We start from the raw sequence: 21,212 nt of genomic DNA, 5'->3' as shown, positions 1-21,212 counted from the left end.
CTCAGGAAGATTTGGCTTCCCAGTGTGCTAACTTAAAAGTCGTGTTTCCTTTTTTTAAGGGCAATGTTTAGTCTCAATACTCTGGTACGAAGTTGTGACTCTACTCCCTCCAATCAGTAATGCTGATCTCGGCTGTTCTCACAAACAAAACCCTGTCTCTTACTGTAGCCCATTTCAGGTGGTTCTTCCTGCTCCCCTGGCCTGAAACATTGACAGCTGCTTGACTCTTCCATGGATTCCTAATTTCTACTGATCTTGAGTAACCTAGAGTTCTAATTGCCAGTAGTTGCTCCTACTTAAATAGAACATTGTGACATGTGGCCTGCTCTCAATATGTGTGACTTGGAGATACATCAGCCTAGCAGGTAAAAAATTCTGATTAGCAAATCTAGTGAGTGTCTGATTGTAGATCAATGCTAATAGGTTTTCTAGAAATTGTATAAATCTGTTGTAATGCACATTTCAGCAAGTAATAGATAATGCCTCTGTGCTCCATACCTGTTGTTTTCAAAGATCTCAAATCCATAAATATCCAGCACTCCAATCACAGTGTTCTTCCCGTGAATGCGTGGGTCATAACCATTTACCTCAATGACATCATTGATGCGATTTACAATCCAACAAAATAGGCGCTCATAAATGGCCTATGAAGGGAAGGAAGATGAAGTGAAAATAGCACACATCCACTTAAAAGAGGAAACACTTCTTCCTGTCTTCTTGCTCATCAGGCTTCCCCAATATATTATGAGTCATCTTCTACGAACAGTCTCAGGTCAGGTACAGAATAAAATTCCTTCTGCATTGACTCAAGGATACAGAATTCACATGGAGTTTCCCACAGTATGTGGGAGCATTCTCAATCCATGCTAACTTATTCACAAAATGCATGATCAAGCCACAATTACATTTTTACGAAGATATCGATACAGTTTTATAATTTATTTTCCAACCAAGCCCCAGCAGAAGAGTATAAAGAACTGGCTGCAACCACATTCTCAAAAATCCTCTTTTCTCCTCAATGCCTCTGATAGCATTGTAGGAGGATGATGTTTTAAAACTGGTGACATTGCAATGCAGGGATGTATATATATAAATGATTAAACAAGTAAGCTAGGTGACTAATATCAAGCTTTAAAAGTTGTTAGACTTTGTTCCGTTCAAGCTACTGTCATAGCATTGTATGATATGAGAGATAGTAAGAGTTGCCGATGTCAGAGATAACACAGTGTGGAGCTGGAGGAGGGGCCCAACCTGAAACGTCAGCTTTCCTGCTCCTCTGATGCTGTCTGGCCTGCTGTGTTCCTCCAGCTCCACACTGTGTTATTACTATATGGTGTGAACAGTTTAGTCAGTGAGATAAGAGGAGTAGTTGCTTAAACTTGAATCGAGGAATGGCCTCCTTTGGTTTGATAAAATCGAGGAGGTGATAATATTGTTCATCTTCAACATGAATGGTTATATTTGAAGAATATGTAACCTAATATCATGGTGCTGCATGCCAAATTATTCATTTAGTCATAAATTCAGTCATTGATTTGTACACAGCATGATCCCACAAAGAGCAATCAGTTAAAGGTAATCCATTTTAAAAGTGTGATTGGGGTTAAACTTTGCACAGGAGACTAGAAAGAACTCTGCTGCTTTTGTTAGAAATAGATCCTTGCAACTGTTATATCCACTGGAGAGCCTTGTCTTTATGTTGATGTTTACCCTCCATTGTGTAGTGTGGTGCCAACACCATACTATACAGGATAGATTCAGAATGGATCATAAAGCTCAAATATGTGCATCTAAGAGGCACTGTGAGCCATCAGCAGCTGTAGAGTTGTATTCCACCAAAGCCTCATGGCCCAGCATAAATCTCATCAATATCCATATTCATAAAGAAATAAAAGGGGTTTCAGTTTAACATCTCACAGAAAGACTTGAAACCTCCAGAGATGAGAGTGCTAACATTGAGCCATGAATGAGGCTCAGTTATGTTGCAAGAGTAAGAGCTCCAATAACATTCAAGTGAAAGAAACCCTAATCTCACCAGCATTTCTTTACCTTGGCAAAAGCATCTCGACCATATGCAGCTTCCTGCACTGTGTGACCTTTTTCAATCACTTCACCTCCTCCTGTAGCCACAGTGCGATGCAGAAGAGTCTTTCTGACAGTGTCTGGCTCTGTCATAGTGATATCTGCAATCTGTGACACTACATCATCATTGCTGATGGAGGCAGCATCACTCTCTGTGGTAAACATTAGGTTTCCCTGTGAAAAAAAGACACAAGCAGAATCAACAAAGTCAATGGGGACACCCTGGGTAATGACAATCTTTGTCAATTGACAATTTGCATACACAGAGAAGAAAATGAGATGTACCCATCTTACACATGGGCTTTGGGTACAGACAAAGAAAGCAAGGGTATTATTGCATGTATGTGATCTTCAGCAATGTACAAAGAAATCATGGCTTATTCTAGATATGAACAGTGGATATACATTGAAGAATTACTAGTCATATCCATAAATAGCATAATTACACCAGGGACTAATGGAATGTGTTACTCACAACCCCACAGGTAGGTAGCAAGGGGCCAAAGGGCATGCCATTTTTACTTAAACATACACTGAGGAACTTTGAAATATGCAAGACATGCTGATGAGTAATGCATGCATGTTAAAAAATTACAGGCTTGGTTGTTTATGCCATAAAACATCATTGAATTGACGCATAATTTGTAACATAATGAATGGATACACATTAACAGTCTAAAAACTTCAGGTTCATTTTTACTGATAACAGCTTTTTATTTGCAGACCTTTTCATAGATTATTTCAAATCCTCAAACAATCATGTTTTTATTTTATGTTCTCTAAATTATAATTCCAAACCTCATGTTTACTAGTCCAGCAATATCACTAATGTACTACCATTGTCCTAAATTTTAGTAAGTTATGCAGGGTTTCAGAAAATATTTGCAGCGGTGTTGCCAAGGTTGAAGGGTTCGAGCTATCGCGAGATGCTTAACATGCTAGGACTATTTTCCCTGGAACGTCAGTGGCTGAGGGGTGACCTTATACAGATTTGTAAAATCATCAGGGGCGTATATAGGGTGAATAATCAGGGTCTTTTCCCAGGGTAGGGAAGTTCAAAACTACAGAGCATAGGTTTAAGGTGAGATGAAAAGGATTTAAAAGGGACCTGAGGGGCAAATTTTTAACGCAGAGGATGATGCATGTATAGAATGTACTGCCAGAGGAAGAGGTGGAGGCTGGTACAATTACAACATTAAAAAGGTATCTGAATGGGTATATGAATAGGAAGGGTTTAGAGGGATATGGGACAAATGCTGGCAAGTGGGACTAGATTAATTTAGGATATCTGATTGGCTTGGACAACTTGGGCCATAGGGTCTGTTTCTATTCTGTACATCTCTATGGCTCTAAGTATTAAGCCTACAACCATAAATAAGGTTGATACACACAGGATTTTGTGCAATCATGGAAAAATACTGCCATTCAGCCCATCTTTCCTGTGTCAGCTCTTTACAAGAATTAGGTAATTAGCTGCATCACTCTGTTCACTTTCCCATTGCCCTACAAGTTTTTGTACTTCCAAGTATTTATGCAATTTTGCTTTGGAGATTATTACTGAATCTGTTCTCACCAACTCTCAGGCAGTGCACTGTAGCTGATAAAAAGTCATTGTGTCAAATTCATTCAGGTTGCCTGTCTTTCTTTGTGAATTACCTTCAATCTCTGTCTTGCTGCTGCAAATGGATTCTACTTATTCATTCCAACAAAAACCTTCAACATCTTGAATGTCTTTATCAAATTTCTTCCTCACCTTCTATACTTAAGGAAGAACAACTACAGTTTTTCCAATTTTGTAATAAAATTGAAGTCTTTCACTGCTTTTAAGACTGTAACAAGTTTCTTTCTGCATTCTCTAAAACCTTGACATCCTTTCTGCCTGATCTAGATGCAATAGTCCCTGGGGTCTAACCTGCAGTTTATGATGATTTAGCATTATCCCCTTGCTATTGTGCTTTACTCCTCTATTACCTATGTCAAAACTCCATACACCTTTAAAAAACCTCCTCAAGACATCCTGTCACCTTCAAAGATTTGTAAATATAACACCCCATTGCCTCTCTTGTCTCAGGGACCCTCTTGAAAATTGTACCAGTGAGTTTAATTGCTTCTCTTCATTCTACTTACTTGCTAAATTTCAAATGTGCTAAAGTTCTGAGGAAGGGTCACCGGACCAGAAACATTAACTCTAATATTATCTCCACAGATGCTGCCAGACTTGCTGCGCTTTTTCAGCAACTTCTGTTTTGGTGTGCTAAATGTCATCCGGCCATTTCACCACCCTGTATATATGTGAATGTCATCCTGGTGTCTGCCACTAACTTCACTGTAAATTTCCAGCTTCTGTGTTATCAGTAAACTTTGAAATTATGCTTCAGCACTCTCAAACCTGGGTCATTGATTTATATCAAAATAAACTGTGATCCCAACAACAATACACTGGGACACACATACTTCCTTCCAGTTTGAAAAACAACAATTTAGCACTACTCTCTATTCTCCATCTCTTAGCTAAGCTTGTATCTATGCAATCATTGCCCTTTAATCCAATGAGCATCAGTTTTATTAACAAGTGAAATGTGTGGTTTTTATGCAAACGCTTTTGGAATTTCATTTACACAACTCTCATTGTAATAATCCTCTCCATTATTTATTGAATACCTCAATTTAATGGAACATAATTTGTCTTTCTAATCTGTATTGACTTTTATGTCTTCATCCATGTATATCAGTAGGCTATCCAAATAAAATACACAGAACTGCTAAAACAGATCATTGGAAACCAATAGTAACACTGAACCGTTTATTTCTATTAATTTCTTGATGGGGCGTGGGTGTTGCTGGCTGCATAAGTATTTATTGCTCATCCCTAATTGCTCTTGAGCAAGGGGATAGCGAATGAATTTCATGAACTGCTTTTGTCCCGGTGGTGTAGGTATGTCTTTTGGAAAGCTCAGAGCAGTGTTTTAGGTTTTTGACACAACAGCAGTGCTGAAATTTCGATATTGTTCCAAGGCAACATAGTCTGTAGCTGGGAGGGAAATTTGCAGGTGGTAGTGTTCCCTTGCATTCTCTGTCCTTGTCCTTATGGGTCATAGACATTCCAGGTTTGGAAGGTGCTGTCAAATGAGACTTGGTGAGTTGCTGCAGTGCAACTTGTAAATGATGCACATTGCTGATGCTGTGCATTGGCGATGGACAGAGTGATTAAGGTGGTGAATGATGTGCCAGTAAAATACACTGTAATGTTCTGGATGAGTCAAATTCTTTGAGTACTCCATCACGCCCCTGACTGGTGCCTTGCAGGTGGGTGAGCGGGTGAGTTACCTGCTGCAGGATTCTCAGCCTCTGGTCTGACCTTGTCACCATAACAATTATATCGCTAGTCCAGTGGTGTGAAGACTTCTGTTCAGAAAAGCAGGAAGTAGGGCTCCCACTAAATTCCAAAATACCCATTTGAAATATTTTAAACTGATTTCCCACATGATGGCTAAGCAGATTGCCAAACTGATTAGGCTAATTGAACATGGGGTAGATGTGGGATCAGACAATCGGAAGGAGTAGCCCCATCACAGGGGATACTTGTTGAACTGCATTGTAGTACCTTTGCACCTCTTGACAGCAAGTTGTATGCCCATCTGACCTCAGGCTTGTCACCAGTGACACCAAAAGTCGGCGTGCTGGAATTGGTCTGCTGTAGCATTGTCCATATTGTTCATTTTTCACACATTTTTGCTGTATCTTGACAGAAAACCACCAGGATCCCATTTGCCCCAAGGGAGGCAGGTGACTGAGAGATCATACCCAGAAATCAGTTCAAATACTTTATTTTAAATGATGTTAGTTTTCATCTTTAAAATGTATTTATATGGCAAAGTTCAAAATAATTTGATTTTTAAAGTGATGGAAACATTTCATGGGGAACTGTAGAGTTTTGTTGGGAGAAACAAAATAAGCGAGCACAATCTTAAAAGATAATTCAGAGTGAAATCAGGAAGACTTTTCACACAAAGGGTAATGAAAATCTGGAACAAAGAACAACGAAGAACAAGATCAAAGAAAATTACAGCACAGGAACAGACCCTTCGGCCCTCCAAGCCTGTGCCGATCGAGATCCTTTGTCCAAACCTGTCATCTATTTTCTAACGGTCTGTATCCCTTGGCTCCCTGCCCAACCATGTACCTATCCAGATATATCTTAAAAGACATTATCGTGTCTGCGTCTATCACCTCCGCTGGCAATGCCTTCCAGGCACCCACCACCCTCTACATAAAGAACTTTGCACGCATATCTCCCATAAACTTTCCTCCTCTCACTTTGAACTCATGACCCCTAGTAATTGAGTCCCCCACCCTGGGAAAAAGCTTCTTGCTATCCACCTTGACTATACCTCTCATGATTTTGTAGACCTCAATCAGGTCCCCCCTCAATCTTCGTCTTTCTAATGAAAATAATCCTAATCTACTCAACCTTTCTTCATAGCTAGCGCCTTCCATACCAGGCAACGTCCTGGTGAACCTCCTCTGCACCCTCTCCAAAGCATCCACATCCTTTTGGTAATGTGGCGACCAGAACTGTACACAGTACTCTAAATGTGGCTGAACCTAGCCACCCAAAAGGCTATGGGTGCTGAATGAGCTAGAGCTTTCAGAGCTGAAGATCAAAATAATTTTGAGAAGTAATGGTACTGGAGTTGTTCAGTATCTCCATCATTTTAAAAACCGATTAATAAATGCATTAATTCTGAGCCTTGCCTAACAATTATGAATACCAGATTAATTGAAAAATTATTAAAAATGGAACAGAGACTGGAAATAAAATTAATGTAAGGCATCTATAATTTAATTGAATGGCAGAAGAAGTTCAAGAGGCATTAGTTTATTCCCATTCAGATGTTCTAATTGAAATAATTATTCATCAAAGTTTATCATTACCAAATGCAAGATGGTGGCCAGGATTTTGTAGATGGTGTCAATTTCTTTGTCACTGAACCCGATGATTTCCATAGCTTTCATTACAGCCTTAAAATTCTCCTTGTCATTGATCAGAGACTGAAAGTTGTTGAAATGCATGTGAAGAAAAGAAATTGACAAGAGTTAGCATCAGGCTATGTGGCAGTGTTGAACATTTAAAGTTAAAGGCTATCAGGAACTATTCCACTCCCACTCGCCCCCCAACCGCCCGCAATTCGCAAGCTCATGTGCCATGACTAAGCGATTATTTTAAAAGAAAAATACTCAAATACGCATTGTAAAGTGAGGAATGATAGGTTGACCATACTTGTCATTAGTTTCATAGAGCTTATACTTTGCAGTTTGGTGACTCAACTAGCTTCAGGCTAGGATAACAAAGTGTGGAGCTCGATGAACACATTAGACCAAGCAGCATCTCTTAGCTTCAGGCTAAATTTGACAGTCTGAATGCTTCTAATTTAAAGATATAGACAACCAAAAGTGTTAACAATAGTAGACAGGGAACAAAGCTTAGCTTACCTATTGTTTGTCCAATTCTACAGAAAAAGCATTTACTTAAAATACACAAAGTTACTGGCTTGTTATGTCACTGCTATTTCCACCTGCCCCTAACGCAAGCATGATTACATATTGCAATTGCAACTTGATTAGCTCATTTATTAGTTCTCATCGAGAAGATTATCTTAAACCATTTCTATTGTGCAAGCAATTAGCCTTTAAAGGTCCATTTTCAGTTGAATACCTGATTGCCATAGAAGCTTCGATAAAGGACAGGAGATAGGAGATCTTTCACATTCCTCAGGGGATCACTGTTTTTGGTGGGACTTGCTGCCTTCATTCCATTGTGGTGGAATGCATAATGTGGGGAATGCCAACTGAGATGTGAAGGAATTTCTTCTGCCTGACAGTAGTGAATTTCTGGAATTGTCTACTGTAAACAGTTGTAGAGGCTACATCTCTACAACTTTCATGTACAACTAGTTTCATGTATTTGTCAGAAAAATTGATTTCAGTCCAAAAAACCTCACCCCCTGAATACTTACATTGACAGTAGCTCCATCTCGAATAAATGCATATTCTTCAGCTTCTCTCTGCAAGTACAAGGACTTCAACAGATCATCAGAGCCACCCAGGATCAGCTGAAAATGTACACAATGGCAGAGGATTTATATATTTTTTCTGATCCAGTATTCTGGGCTAATGAGCACACATGACCAGTTTTTTCTCCAGGGCATATTTTGTTTCATAGGTATTTGAAACCCCTAAAACAGGAATGCATTGACATTTCTCAAACATAGAACATAGGACATTATAGCACAGTAAAGGCCCTTCAGCCCTCGATATTGTGCCGACCTGTCATACCGATGTCAAGCCCATCTAACCTACACTATTTCATGTACGTCCATATGCTTGTCCAATGACGACTTAAATGTATTTAAAGTTGGTGAAGCTACTACCTTTGCAGGCAAAGCATTCCATTCCCTTACTACTCTGAGTAAAGAAACTATCTCTGACATCTGTCCTACATCTTTCACCCCTCAATTTAAAGCTATGCCCCCTCGTGCTCGCCGTCACCATCCTAGGAAAAAGGCTCTCCCTATCCACCCTATCTAACCCTCTGATTATTTTACATGTTTCAATTAAGTCACCTCTCAACCTTCTTCTCTCTAACGAAAACAGCCTCGAGTCCCTCAGCCTTTCCTCGTAAGACCTTCCCTCCATACCAGGCAACATCCTAGTAAATCTCCTCTGCACCCTTTTCAAAGCTTCCACATCCTTCTTATAATGCGGTGACCAGAACTGTACACAATACTCCAAGTGCGGCCGTACCAGAGTTTTGTACAGCTTCACCATAACCTCTTGGTTCTGGAACTCGATCCCTCTATTAATAAAAGCTAAAACACTGTATGCCTTCTTAACAGCCCTGTCAATCTGGGTGGCAACTTTCAAGGATCTGTGTACATGGACACCGAGATCTCTCTGCTCATCCACACTGCTAAGAATCTTACCATTAGCCTTCCGGTTACTCCTACCAAAGTGCATCACCTCACACTTGTCCGCATTAAACTCCATTTGCCACCTCTCAGCCCAGCTCTGCAGCTTATCATTTTCCAATCCCCTTCATACTTTTAAGAAAATTCAGTAACTTAACACTATATAAAACAGTTCAGTGTTTTTTAAACATTTAACTTTTGAAATGTGGCCAGTTAGTAATAATTATTGGCCATCCTCAGTTCCCCCAACAAGGTTGGCTTGTCAGACTATTTTAGAGATTGTTAAGAATTAAAGTGTTGCACACGAGCCTGCTAAATAAGGTAAGAGCCCATGCTGTTAGGGATAAGGTACTGGCAATGGACAGAGGATTGGCTGACTGGTAGAAGGCAAAGAGTAGGGGTAAATGGGATTTTGATACAATGGCAATCGGTGACTAGTGGAGTTCCACAAGGATTAGCATTGGGACGACAACAGTTTGAATTTTAACTTAGCAATCTGGCAATCTGACTGTGGACATTGTTGCTAAGTTTGCAAATGACAGAAAGATAGGTGGTGGCACAGGTAGTGTTGAGGAAGCAAAGAGGCTGCAGAATGGCTTGGACTGGCTGGGAGATTGGGAAAAGATGTGGTAGATGGAATACAATGTGGGAAAATGTGAAATCATTCACTTTGATAAAAAGAATAGAGGCGTATGTTATTTTCCAAATGAGGAAGTCTTTGGAAATCTGATGTACAAAGGGACTTGCGATTCCTCGTTCAGGATTCTCTTAGGGTTAACATGTAGGTTCAGCAGGCTGTTAGGAATGCTAGAATACAAGAGAAGAGATGTTTTTCTGAGGCTGTATAAGCTCTGATCAGATCACATTTGAAATATTGTGAGTGATTTTGGTCCCTGTATCTAAGGAAAGATGTGCTGGAGTTGGGGGTGGGGTCCAAAGGAGCTTCACAAGAATGATCCTGGAGATGAAGGGCTTGTCACATAAGGTGTGGTTAAGGTCTCTGGATCTGTACTCAGTAGAGTTTAGATGGATCAGGGTCAATCTAATTGAAACTACAGAATACTGAGAGGCATGGATAGTGTGGACATGTAAAAGATGTTCCCACTGGTAGGTGAGATTAGGACCTGGGGGCACAGCCTCAGAATGAAGGGATGATCCTTTTAAACCAAGATAAGGAGGAATTTCTTCAACCAGATGGTGCCAAACCTCTGGAATTCATTGTGGTAGAGGACTGTGGAGGCCAAATCATTGAATGCATTTAAAACAGAGATAGGTAGATTCTTGGCGAGTAAGGGGATCATGACGTACGAGGAGAAGTCAGGAGAATGTGGTTAAAAAATACATCAGCCATGACTGAATGGGAGAACAGACTCAGTGAGCTAAATGGCCCGATTCTACTTCTGCATTTTATGGTCTCATGATCAATCACATTAGTGGTATATTTAGACAAATGAATGGTGGAAAAATCTCTTCTTCAGGCATATTTGTCCGTTAATTGCATTTTTGTGGCAACCCAGTTCTTGTGATCAATATTTTTCATACAAGTCCAAAACTGATCAGACGTTTTTGAATTGAACCATCACTGACAAAGTGATCCAATAGCTTTGACATGCTCGGTTATTCAGAATGACTCTGGAGCCTCAGCTCAATTCCACACTCAATCTCAAATCTCTGTTCAATTTGCAGTGAATCTCCAGGGTATGCCAAATCCCAGGACTTTCTGACTCAGAAGACAAGAAGCAATTGTGTCTCACAGGCATGGTATTCAAATGTAGGTCAAATTTTAAAGATGTATACCTTGTGTCATATCTATTATTAGCCTGATGAGGTTTCCAAGTGATTAAAAGGTATAATAACTCATGTGTATCTGGTATGTGAACTGAAATCACAATGCTTTGAGTCAGTGGTTTATTCTTTTAGCTGTAAGCACATCAGGGGAAACCATATTTTAATTCTGTGATGTATGTGCTTAAGTGGAGTAGCCCCTTTGCTCATTTAACCTCCCCCATTTCGAACTACATCCAATTACCATTTTTGTTTTTGGAAGGGGAATAAATGGATTATGAATCAATAACAATTTGACTCAGAGGTGAGACTTTAACCACTGAACCAAGGCTTAATTACATACAGTAACACAAATTACTCCTACACTTAGATCAACCTCCTTGTGCAGAAATATCTTGAACATTTTTATGAATTCTACATACAGATTCCATAGAATTCCAAGATGTATGGCTCTTCACAAGTCCAAAGTGAATAGAAACAGAAGAACCTAACCATCACTGTCAAAGTGTTCTACTGCAAATTGAAGTAGTTAACTGTAAACCTGCGGTAATTGTCAATGAAATCCTCTTTGGAATCTGTTCTATCAGTTTAATGACTTGCTAGAATACAGGAGAGTGAAACCACCCCTCATTTGTAACTAAGATAGCATTTCTCTCACAATCTGGAAGAGAAACAGCGGAGATGTTTCTTTCTGATGGACTTTTCCACCTTCAGCTATAACATGCAATTACTCTCTCAAAATATTTCTCTTTCTCTCTCCCTTTCATTTACTAGTCCCAGTGCTGTTAGTATCTTTATTCAACATCTTGAACCATCCACTCCTTACCTCCTCCAATTCAGCAGGATTTAATAACTTTCCCTTTTAAATTCAAGGAGCCTGCTGCTAATTGTTATCACCACTTCTCTACTGCCTCTGTCAGCTACAGTTAGCTATATTAGTGCAGACCAGAAATGAAACAGTTGGCTTTTTTCTCTGTGAGTCTCACTATCACATTGGGCCTGCCTGGAGAAGGGATTTGATTCTCATTCAGAGCAATTCCACAACTCATCAAATACACAAGCATGTGCAGGTATGTGCACAAATATTCAAACATTTGCATACACTTTCATACTCATCCAGCTATACAACCAGAAGAACACAGACACATGCACAAAAATACAAAATAGGCTCTGATAAACACCTAACAAATGTGCATCCATGATGTACACTTGTGTGCGTATGCATACAGACATATCCACATTAGATCCACTCAAATACACCATATCTTGACAACCATAAATACACAAACTCTCAAACAGAAGGACTCACAGACACATTTGCAAACACAATTTTGAACAGAAATACAAACACAGCAACACATGTTGAAAAATATTCACACAACTACACCTACAACCACCCAGGTAGAGCCTCAACCCGAAATGTAAACACCATCTTACACATGTGCATCTACTAACATAAGAAGCACACAAGAATAATGTATGAACAGATCAATACATACATCTACACACCTCCGCCTATAGCCATGCACCAACATTCATCAATGTACACTCATAAGTTCAAGTTAATATAACCACTTGGAGACACATTTACAAACACATCTCTGATTGACAAGATTGGTGGAACACCTTGTATATGTTTCTCTGGATATAAACAATCTTATATCACGGTTCAAAGAAGAGTTGTGATCTCTTCTCAGTTTCTGATCAACACAAATCCTCAGTCAATATTATTAGAAAAGGTTAAACTGATCCAACTTGTGAGAGAGTGTGATGAGGAATAAGTGCACATTGGAATGCGTGCTCACTTGGGAATTTGGGCTAATAAGTGACATTCATACTTCCTCAGTACCAGGCAATTACCATCTTCAACAAGAGAGAATCTAATCACTTTCTTTGATATTCAATAGAATTGTCATCACCAAATCTCCCACTATCAACATCCTGGGGATTACTATTGACTGGAACCTTAACTGGCCAATATAAAGACTACAACAGCAGATCAGAGGTGAGAATAAACAATGTGCAATTCACCTCTAGCCTTCCTAAAGTCTGTCCAACATCTAGAGGGCTCAAGCAATGGCTGACCAACAAGGGTGACCTTCTTCATGTATGGCAGAAAGTACTCCAAACATTGGCACTTTTTGCAAGATTCCCATTGACTCCAGTTTTGCAAGGAGTCTTCGATGACAGCTTTTGACAGTTGCTGAACAGATATCAAGCACAGTCACTATTATCTCACCTCACAACTAGAATTCAGCTCCTTTGTCCATTTTTTGGACAAAGGCTGTAATGAAGCCAGGAGCTCAGTGGCCTTGGTGAAATCCAACCAGAACATCAGTGAGTACGTTATTGCTGAGTGAATGCTACTTGATAGTACTGTCAATAACAGGTTCTATCACTTTGCTAATGATTGCTAAGGACTGATAGGGTGGTAATTGGCTACAATGGATTCACATTTCTTTTTGTGTACATGACATGGTTTGGAATTTTTTCACATTGTCAGGTAGATGCCAGTGATATAGCTGTTATGGGACAGCTTGGTTAGGGGTCTGACTGGTTCTGGAGTCTTCAGTCCTATTGCTGGAATGTTGTAAGGGCAGTATCCAGTGTCTCCAACTATTTCTTGACATCACATGGAGTGAATTGACTTGGCTGAAAACTGGCATCTGTGATGCTGGGGATTTCTGAAGGAAAAGGTTGAAATCAACAATCCCTTCAGCATTTCTGGTAGAAGGCTGTTGCAAATGCTTCAGCCTCATACTTTGCACTGATGTCCTGGGCTGCCTCATCATTGAAGATGGAGATATTTGTGGATACTCATCCTCCCTTTAGTTGTTTAATTGGCCACCACAATTTATGACTGGGCGTGGCAGGACTACCGAGTTTAGATCTGATCCGTTGGTTGTGATATCACTTAGCTCTGTCTGTAGCATGCTGTTTCTGCTGTTAATTTAATATATTAAAATAAAATCATTCATTCATGGGCTATGGGTGTTGCTGACTGGGCCAGCATTCATTACACATCCCAGAAGGCAGTAAAGAGCCCTGAAGCACCTGAAACAATGACTTTCCTGATCTTCAGATGCTGTCAGACCTGCTATGCTTTTCCAGCTCCACATTCTTTTGACTGAGAGTCAATCACATTGCCGTGTGCATCCAGAATCACATGTAGGCCAGACCAGATTTTGTCCCTAAAGGACATTAGTGATCAAATGGGTTTCTCTGGCAACTGACAACGGAATCACGATGCTCATTAGAGTCTTAGTTCCAGACTTTTTTGTTGAATTCAAATTCCATCCTCTCTCACCAGATAATTACTTGGGTGTCTGGATTAACAGTCCAGTGGTAATACCATTAGGCCATTGCTTTTTCCAATTCAATTTGTAGCTTTACCAGATTGATACCTCATTTTTAGGCGCTGCTCCTGGCCTGCTTGCCTGCATTTTTCATTCAACTAGGGTTGACCTCCTGACTTGATGGTAATGATAGAGTGTGGCTATGCCAGGTCATAAGGTTATCAATTGTTTTTGAATACGTTGTATGCTACATTTGCCTATGTTACTTGAAACATACTGATGAGCTGTGGGACTTCATAGATGTATAAGATCCTATGTAAATGGCTGGACTCTGAAATAGAGTTTGCTGTCTGGGGTTGTATTTGGTTGACCTTGATTTCTGACTGAAAAACAAATAATTGAGACAGATAATAAAGAAACAGATAGAAATAGAATAGAATAAAATAATGGTTACCTGATAAAAGGAATGGAAATTCCTTTCTCCTCTTTGTTGAATAATCACACGTGACTGTGAGGACAGCAATAAAAATCACAATTCAAGATTAGGGACAATAAACACTAGTGTTGAAACATTTCCCAGAAATGCTGATTAGAATACAAGTCAACTCTCATCAGGCCTCTGTTAAAATAGCATTTACTTTGATTCTAACCACCAAAAGATTTTCTGATCCTGCACTCCAAACTACAACAAAAGATAATGGCTCGTCAGAATAACAACTTCTTTTTACACCATGCCTTTAGCATGGTATAATGTTCCAAGGAACTTCACAGTAGTTTAGCCGGTCAAAAATAGAAGAGAGGTAGAGAAGTGTAGGAAGGGAATTCCAGAAGTTAAGGCTGAGATAGTGGAAGACAAGGCCATCAAAGATGGAGTATTTAACATTGAGAATGTTCATCACCAGAGCATCACAGACGTCTTGGAGGACTGAAGGGAAGGAGGAGAATTCAAAGTCATGGAAAGAAGGCTATAGAAATATTTTAAGGCAAGGATGACATTTTAAAATCAATCCCTTGCTTATTTGGGAGTCAATGTACTTGGGTAATCATAGAAGCAATGTGTGAATGAGAGTCAGTACAAGTTAGGTCAGGGGCAAGAGAGCAATGGATGACTTCAGGTTTACATGGGGCAGAATCTGAGAGGGGTAACCGAAACAGTCAAATTTAGAGCTAACAAAGGCAAAGATAATAAAGCCAGAAAAGACTTAGGGTTGATTTTAACATTTGAAAGCTGAGATTTGTGAACAACCTGGCTCAGTCTCAAATGATTATCAGAGAAAGGGATGGAGTCGATGGCTCAGAGTTTGTGGTGGGGACTGAACTTCGGGAATCAACTCTTGGCCTTCCCACTGTTTGATGGAGGAAATTTCTGCTCATCCAGCACAAGTTATCAGGCAAGTAGGCTGAGAAGTTATGCTAAGGAATTGAAAGAGCTGATAGTCAGATACAGTTCAGAGGGATTAATAGCTTCATAATGGCACTAAGCTAACCATTCATAGACATGTCCTGATGATTTAGATGTTATCTTAAATCAACACATTCAGCCATGTTGTTATATACCTCTGGAGCAGGTGGGACTTGGACCCAAGCTTTCTGACCCAGGGATGATTATCCTACTACTGCATCACAAGACACCTGACCTACTCATACTTTGTTCTTCATCAGTCTTTTAGCTCTTGTTTCCAGAAGAGTACTCACAACTGAACATTTTTTCCCATCACCAAATCATCCGTGGTATTTTTTCATTTACTAACTTCCAACAGTAAATCGCCCGTGTTTTCCAATTGATTAACTTACATGCAAAGCCCATTAAGGGCAATGCAGAGCATCAAAGGTGAGGGAAAAGGGAGGGAGAGAGGAAGGGGCGGGCATCCTACTGATTCATTATCGTTCTTCATCCTACTGATTTACTTCTATAAAGTACAGAAACAACCTTCAGAAACGCTCTTACACTCAACTTGGCATTCTTTTCTTCCCTCTCTGTAAATGACCAATTTTGTTTTGTTCAATCATTAACCAACGCCAGTAAGTCACCCATGTTTCCAACTGAATAATTTACGCGCAGAGCCCATTAAGGGCAGTGCAAACCATCAAAGGTGAGGAAGAGGTAGGTAGAGGAGGAGGAAGCTAAATCAAAATGGTTTTGGAAAGGGTCATAAAGCTGTGGTGCCCAGCTCCCTCCACTGATTTATTCTTTTTTGAATATACTGATTTATAGCCATAAATTCAACTGCCACCACCTGAAAGTTTAAATTCAACTTAATGGCCTAGATCTTCTAGACTTCAGATGATTGGCAACAATTAAGACTAGCTTTATAATTCCAGGCTTATTATTTGAAGTCAAATTCCACTTTTCCCTGCAACAATAGCCTGGGATTCCAGATTATGAGTCCAGGACAGCATCATCTCGCCATGCAACGGGCTCCCAATTCGTCAACACAAATTTGGTCAATATTACAAGGCAATAAATTTAAGGAGGAGATAGGCAGTTTTTAATATATAATGACTTGAAAGGTTATGGAGAGCAACAGGAAAGTGGAGTTGAGGCCATGATGGTATCAGCCATGATCATACTAAATGACGGAGCAGGGTTGAGTGTTTGAATTGCCAACCCCTGCTCCTAGTTCTTATGTTTTTATGTTCTTTTGTAAGACCTCAGCCCCTCTCAGATGGAATTCCAGCCTTGTGCAAGTCTACATTATTCTCAGCTCCACCAGGAGCAATGGTGACTGGTAGCACTATGGCTAGACCAAGCTGGATGCAATCAGTATGATTTCCAGCTAAGTCTGGGATCTCACCAGAGCCAAGGGGCAGTTCACAGCAAGAGGGATTGGCAGGCAAAGAACATTGGGCAAGACAAGAGGATGTGGGGGCTAAAAATGATTGTTGGAGGTGGAGCTATGGTTGGCACCAGGGACCCAAAACATTGCCAAACCATCTGCTATCACTGGTCAGGGTCAGTAAACAAAGAGTCACAGCTATATATTGGGCACAGGTCTCTCCCATTGCTGAAAAATCTGAGGATGAGACTCAAAAGTGGACAGCCCATCTGACGTCTCCCCACAATACCTTGACGGAAGGGGGTGGGTGGACAGGAAAGCCTGTTTCTCAGATCCATCTGTGTGTGCCCATAAGTGTGTAGGCCATAAAGCCCAGTACATATAACTAAGCACTTATTATAAATGTTTGCCTGGTTTATTAAAACCTTAGAAAAGAACATCTGCCTTCCTCAATGAGCTTGGTTTGAACACTTAGTCATGGAGTTGACTCTTAGCTGGCCCCTGTAATAGCCTAGGAAATAGTGAGTCATTACAATGGAAGCTTATCACCAGCATTCCTTTAAGGGGAGAGCAATAAATGCTTTTCTTGATAATGAGTATGTGGCTTTTGAATTGTTTTAATAGAGGCTGGGTGTCAGTGGCATACAAGTGAGAACACCCCAGAAGAAGCGCAGGTTTACATCCAGTTGAAAAAATGTGGAAGAGGTTGAAACAAACAGAGCTTCAAAAAGAGACAGAAATGGAAAGAGAGAATGAAAAATAGATACAGACAAACAGAATTTGACAGGAAGACACAGGAATAGACGGATAAAGGTTGAGAATGAGTGAAAAGTAGATTCATAAATTATATGAGAAATAGGGTCAGAGATGATAAGAGCATAAGAAAATAAGAACTAGGAACAGGGGTAGGCCATCCAGCCCCTTGAGCCTGACCTGCCACTTAATAATAAGATCATGTCTGATCTTTTTGAGACTCAGCTCCACTTACCTGCCCACTCACCATAACCCTTAATTCCTTTACTTTTCAAAAATTTATCTAGCCTTGCCTTAAAAACATTCAGCGAGGTAGCTTCAACCACTTCACTGGGCAGGGAATTCCACAAATTCACAACCCTTTGGGTGAAGTAGTTCCTCCTGACCTCAGACCTACTTCTGCTTCCCCTTATTTTGAGGTGATGCCCTCTAATCCTAGTTTCACCTGCTAGTGGAAACAACTTTAACTATTCCCTTCATAATCTTCTATGTTTCGTTGAGATCTCTCCTCATTCTTCTGAATTCCAATGAGTATAATCCCAGTATATTCAGTCTCTCTTCATAATCCAACCCTCCTAACTCTGGAATCAACCGAGTGAATCTCCTCTGCACCCCCTCCAGTGCTCGTATATCTCTTCTCAAGTAAGGAGACCAAAACTGCACACAGTACTCCAGATGTGGCCTCACCACGACCCTATACAGCTGCAGCATAGCCTCCCTGTTTTTAAACTCCATCCCTCTAGCAATGGCAGACAAAATTCTGTTTGCCTTTTGAATTACCTGCTGCACCTGCAATCCTGCTTTTAGCGATTCATGCACAAGGACACCCAAGTCCCTCAGCACAGCAGCTTGCTCCAATTTTTTACCATTTAAAACACAGTCCATTTTGCCATTATTCTCACCAAGATGGATGACCTCACACTTATCAACATTGTACTCCTTCTGCCAGACCTTTGCCCGCTCACTTAGACTATCTCTGTCCCTCTGCAGACTTTCAGTGTCTTCTGCACACTTTGCCCTAACACTCACCTTAGTGTCATCTGCAAATTTCGACACACCACTCTTAGTCCCCAACTCCAAATCATCTATGTAAATTGTAAACAATTGCGGTCCCAACACTGATCCCTGAGGCACACCACTCGCCATTGACCACCAATCAGAAAAACACTCATTTACCCCTACTCTTTGCTTTCTACTAGTCAACCAGTCCTCTGTCCATGCCAAAACATTACCTGTAATACCCTTCAACGTTATCTTATGTAGCAGCCTTTGGTGTGGCACCTTGTCAATTGCCTTCTGGAAATCCAGATACACCACATCCACAGGTTCCCCATTGTCCACCATGCAAATAATGTCCTCAAAGAATTCCACCAAATTAGTTAAACAGGATTTACCCTTCATGAACCCATGCTGGGTGTTCCCAGTGGGACAATTTATATGCAGATGTCTTGATATTTCTTCCTTAATGATAGATTCAAGCATTTTCCCCACTACCGAAGTTAAGTTAACTGGCCTGTAGTTAACCTGCTTTTTATCTGCTTCCTTTTTTAAACAGTGGCGTCATATTGGCTATTTTCCAATCTGCGGGAAACCCCCCCAGAGTCCAGTGAATGATGAGACGTACCAGTCTGATTCATCTTATATACTTTAAAATGGAGGTCCAGTACAGCCATTTCCAAAATATTTCCCAAGGATTTTTGCTGGCTTTTCCCTCCCAAACAATTTTTTAAATGCAGAGAAATAGAGATACAGGCATAGAAATATTCTTGCAACTTTCAACTAGTGCACTAGAAGGACAAACAAAAAGACATTTTCTTACTTTCTCAAGCAAATAGTTATTGATGTGTCCACCAGTGGGATCCCCTTTAAAGTCAAAGTTGATGTCCATGTATTTCCCAAATCGGCTAGAATTGTCATTCCGATTCGTCTTTGCATTCCCGAAAGCCTCCAGGACACAGTTTGACTTCAGCAAAACGTTTTTTACACTGGGGAAGGGGGAATGGCAAAGGGATGAACATATATCATGTAAATGCTCAGAATGAGAACAATAACTTCTAGAGCTGAGAGTAAAGCTCCAAAAACTTCATTCCCTTGCAGGAGAATTTTCTCTACAGCTGGGAGAGTAGGTTCAATTCATTTCACAATCAGTTTTAAGTGGGGTTAATGTTCATCCTTACTGCCCAAGCTTCAATCTTATGTTTATCCCTCACTCAATTTTAATCTCACTAACTTTACCTTTGTTATCATCATCAAGAATGGCTTATTTGGGTGCTTCTAATCCTCTAAAACATTCCACAGTTATAACAATTTAATCAGTTAATAATCATCACCGAGCCAACAGACACCTCAAGACAGAATTTAAGGAGGATTTAAGAGTTGAAGAGGTGATGGGAAAGTTTGGAGAGCAACTTCCAGAGTCCACAAACGAATGCAAGGTGGTGTACCAAGAAATATCAGCGGTAGAGAAAAGCCATGTTCTTGAATCCAAAGCAGTGTTCTAGACATTCAGTAATTGTTTAATATTTTAAAAATTATTCCTAGGGACATGAGCATTATTGACAACATCATCTTTATAATACACCCGTAGTTTCACTGAGACATTGATAGTAGACCATATTCTTAAACCATTGATATCAAATTCCTTACAGACAGTAAGGTGCTGAGAACCATATCTCTATTGCTTATTGGAATGATTTGTGCTTTCAACTAAAATCATTTCCCAGGTATTGCATTGGAAATTTTACATCTCCCCACATTCCTGCTTCTTTGTCAGGTACTACATAAACACCTCATCCCTTCACCCATCATTTCTTTCCCACAGATTTAAAATTTTCATCCATTTCAAATCCTTTCATGACCTTGGCCTTCCATTCTCAGTAACCTCCTTTAGCTCATGAGCTCTTAGAGAACTCTATGCCCCTTCAGCTCTGGCCTTTAGTGTCTTTCCATTCCCGTTATTCTCTCATTTGTGCCTTCATCTGCCTTGACCCTAAGCTGTGGAACTTGATCCCAGTCTATCTCTCTCTCTGTCTCCCTCTGCACCTTTCAGGTATCCTTTAACACAGAAGTGTTAAATTGTGTTAAAAGCGCAAGATTATTTCAGGCTGTTGTGTGTGATCTAGGCACAGGATTCACGAAACTTGATGGAATATTTGAAAGCTAGGCTTTACCTCTCAACTTCCATCCTCTGGCTGGGGTTGGTGATGGCTGCAATATACTGCATTATATATTTACTCGCTTCTGTCTTGCCAGCGCCACTCTCACCTGAAAATATGAACAAGGAGATATTTTTCTGTAATCTGTTAGAGTTTTTTTTAACAGAAAGAGGCAAGAAATGAACAATATTGTGGCCAAATGTCGAAAATTACAGAACTATGTCAGCAAGTTTGGCATGTGTCAGCTTTAATTCAGCCAGGAGCACGCTTACCTTTGAATTAATGATTTATGAGGTCATGTCCCACTCTGTGACTTAAGCTCAAAGTCTCCACGCCATTTCTGTGTCGTATTGAATGAGACTGCTGTCTTAGATGGATATGCAAGATCCCATTCAG

General features: G+C 40.2%; 1 protein-coding gene across 1 annotated transcript in view; it reads right to left on the bottom strand.

The window, feature by feature from the left end:
* Positions 1-21,212, bottom strand: part of LOC125451822 (unconventional myosin-Id-like) — a 136,208-nt gene that overhangs the window by 97,831 nt on the left and 17,165 nt on the right. Inside the window, exons 3-9 of the mRNA XM_048529446.2 lie at positions 20,832-20,925; positions 19,481-19,646; positions 14,586-14,639; positions 8,100-8,195; positions 7,018-7,134; positions 2,050-2,256; positions 499-644 (exon numbers count right to left, since the gene is read on the bottom strand). Of these exons, the coding sequence (XP_048385403.1) occupies positions 499-644; positions 2,050-2,256; positions 7,018-7,134; positions 8,100-8,195; positions 14,586-14,639; positions 19,481-19,646; positions 20,832-20,925 (880 nt within the window). The remainder of the gene's footprint in view (positions 1-498; positions 645-2,049; positions 2,257-7,017; positions 7,135-8,099; positions 8,196-14,585; positions 14,640-19,480; positions 19,647-20,831; positions 20,926-21,212) is intronic.

The sequence above is a fragment of the Stegostoma tigrinum genome, chromosome 5 (genome assembly GCF_030684315.1).
Source record: "Stegostoma tigrinum isolate sSteTig4 chromosome 5, sSteTig4.hap1, whole genome shotgun sequence".
NCBI lineage: Eukaryota > Metazoa > Chordata > Chondrichthyes > Orectolobiformes > Stegostomatidae > Stegostoma > Stegostoma tigrinum.
The sequence above is the reverse complement of the archived record's forward strand: the minus strand, read 5'-3'. Positions and strand labels throughout refer to the sequence as shown.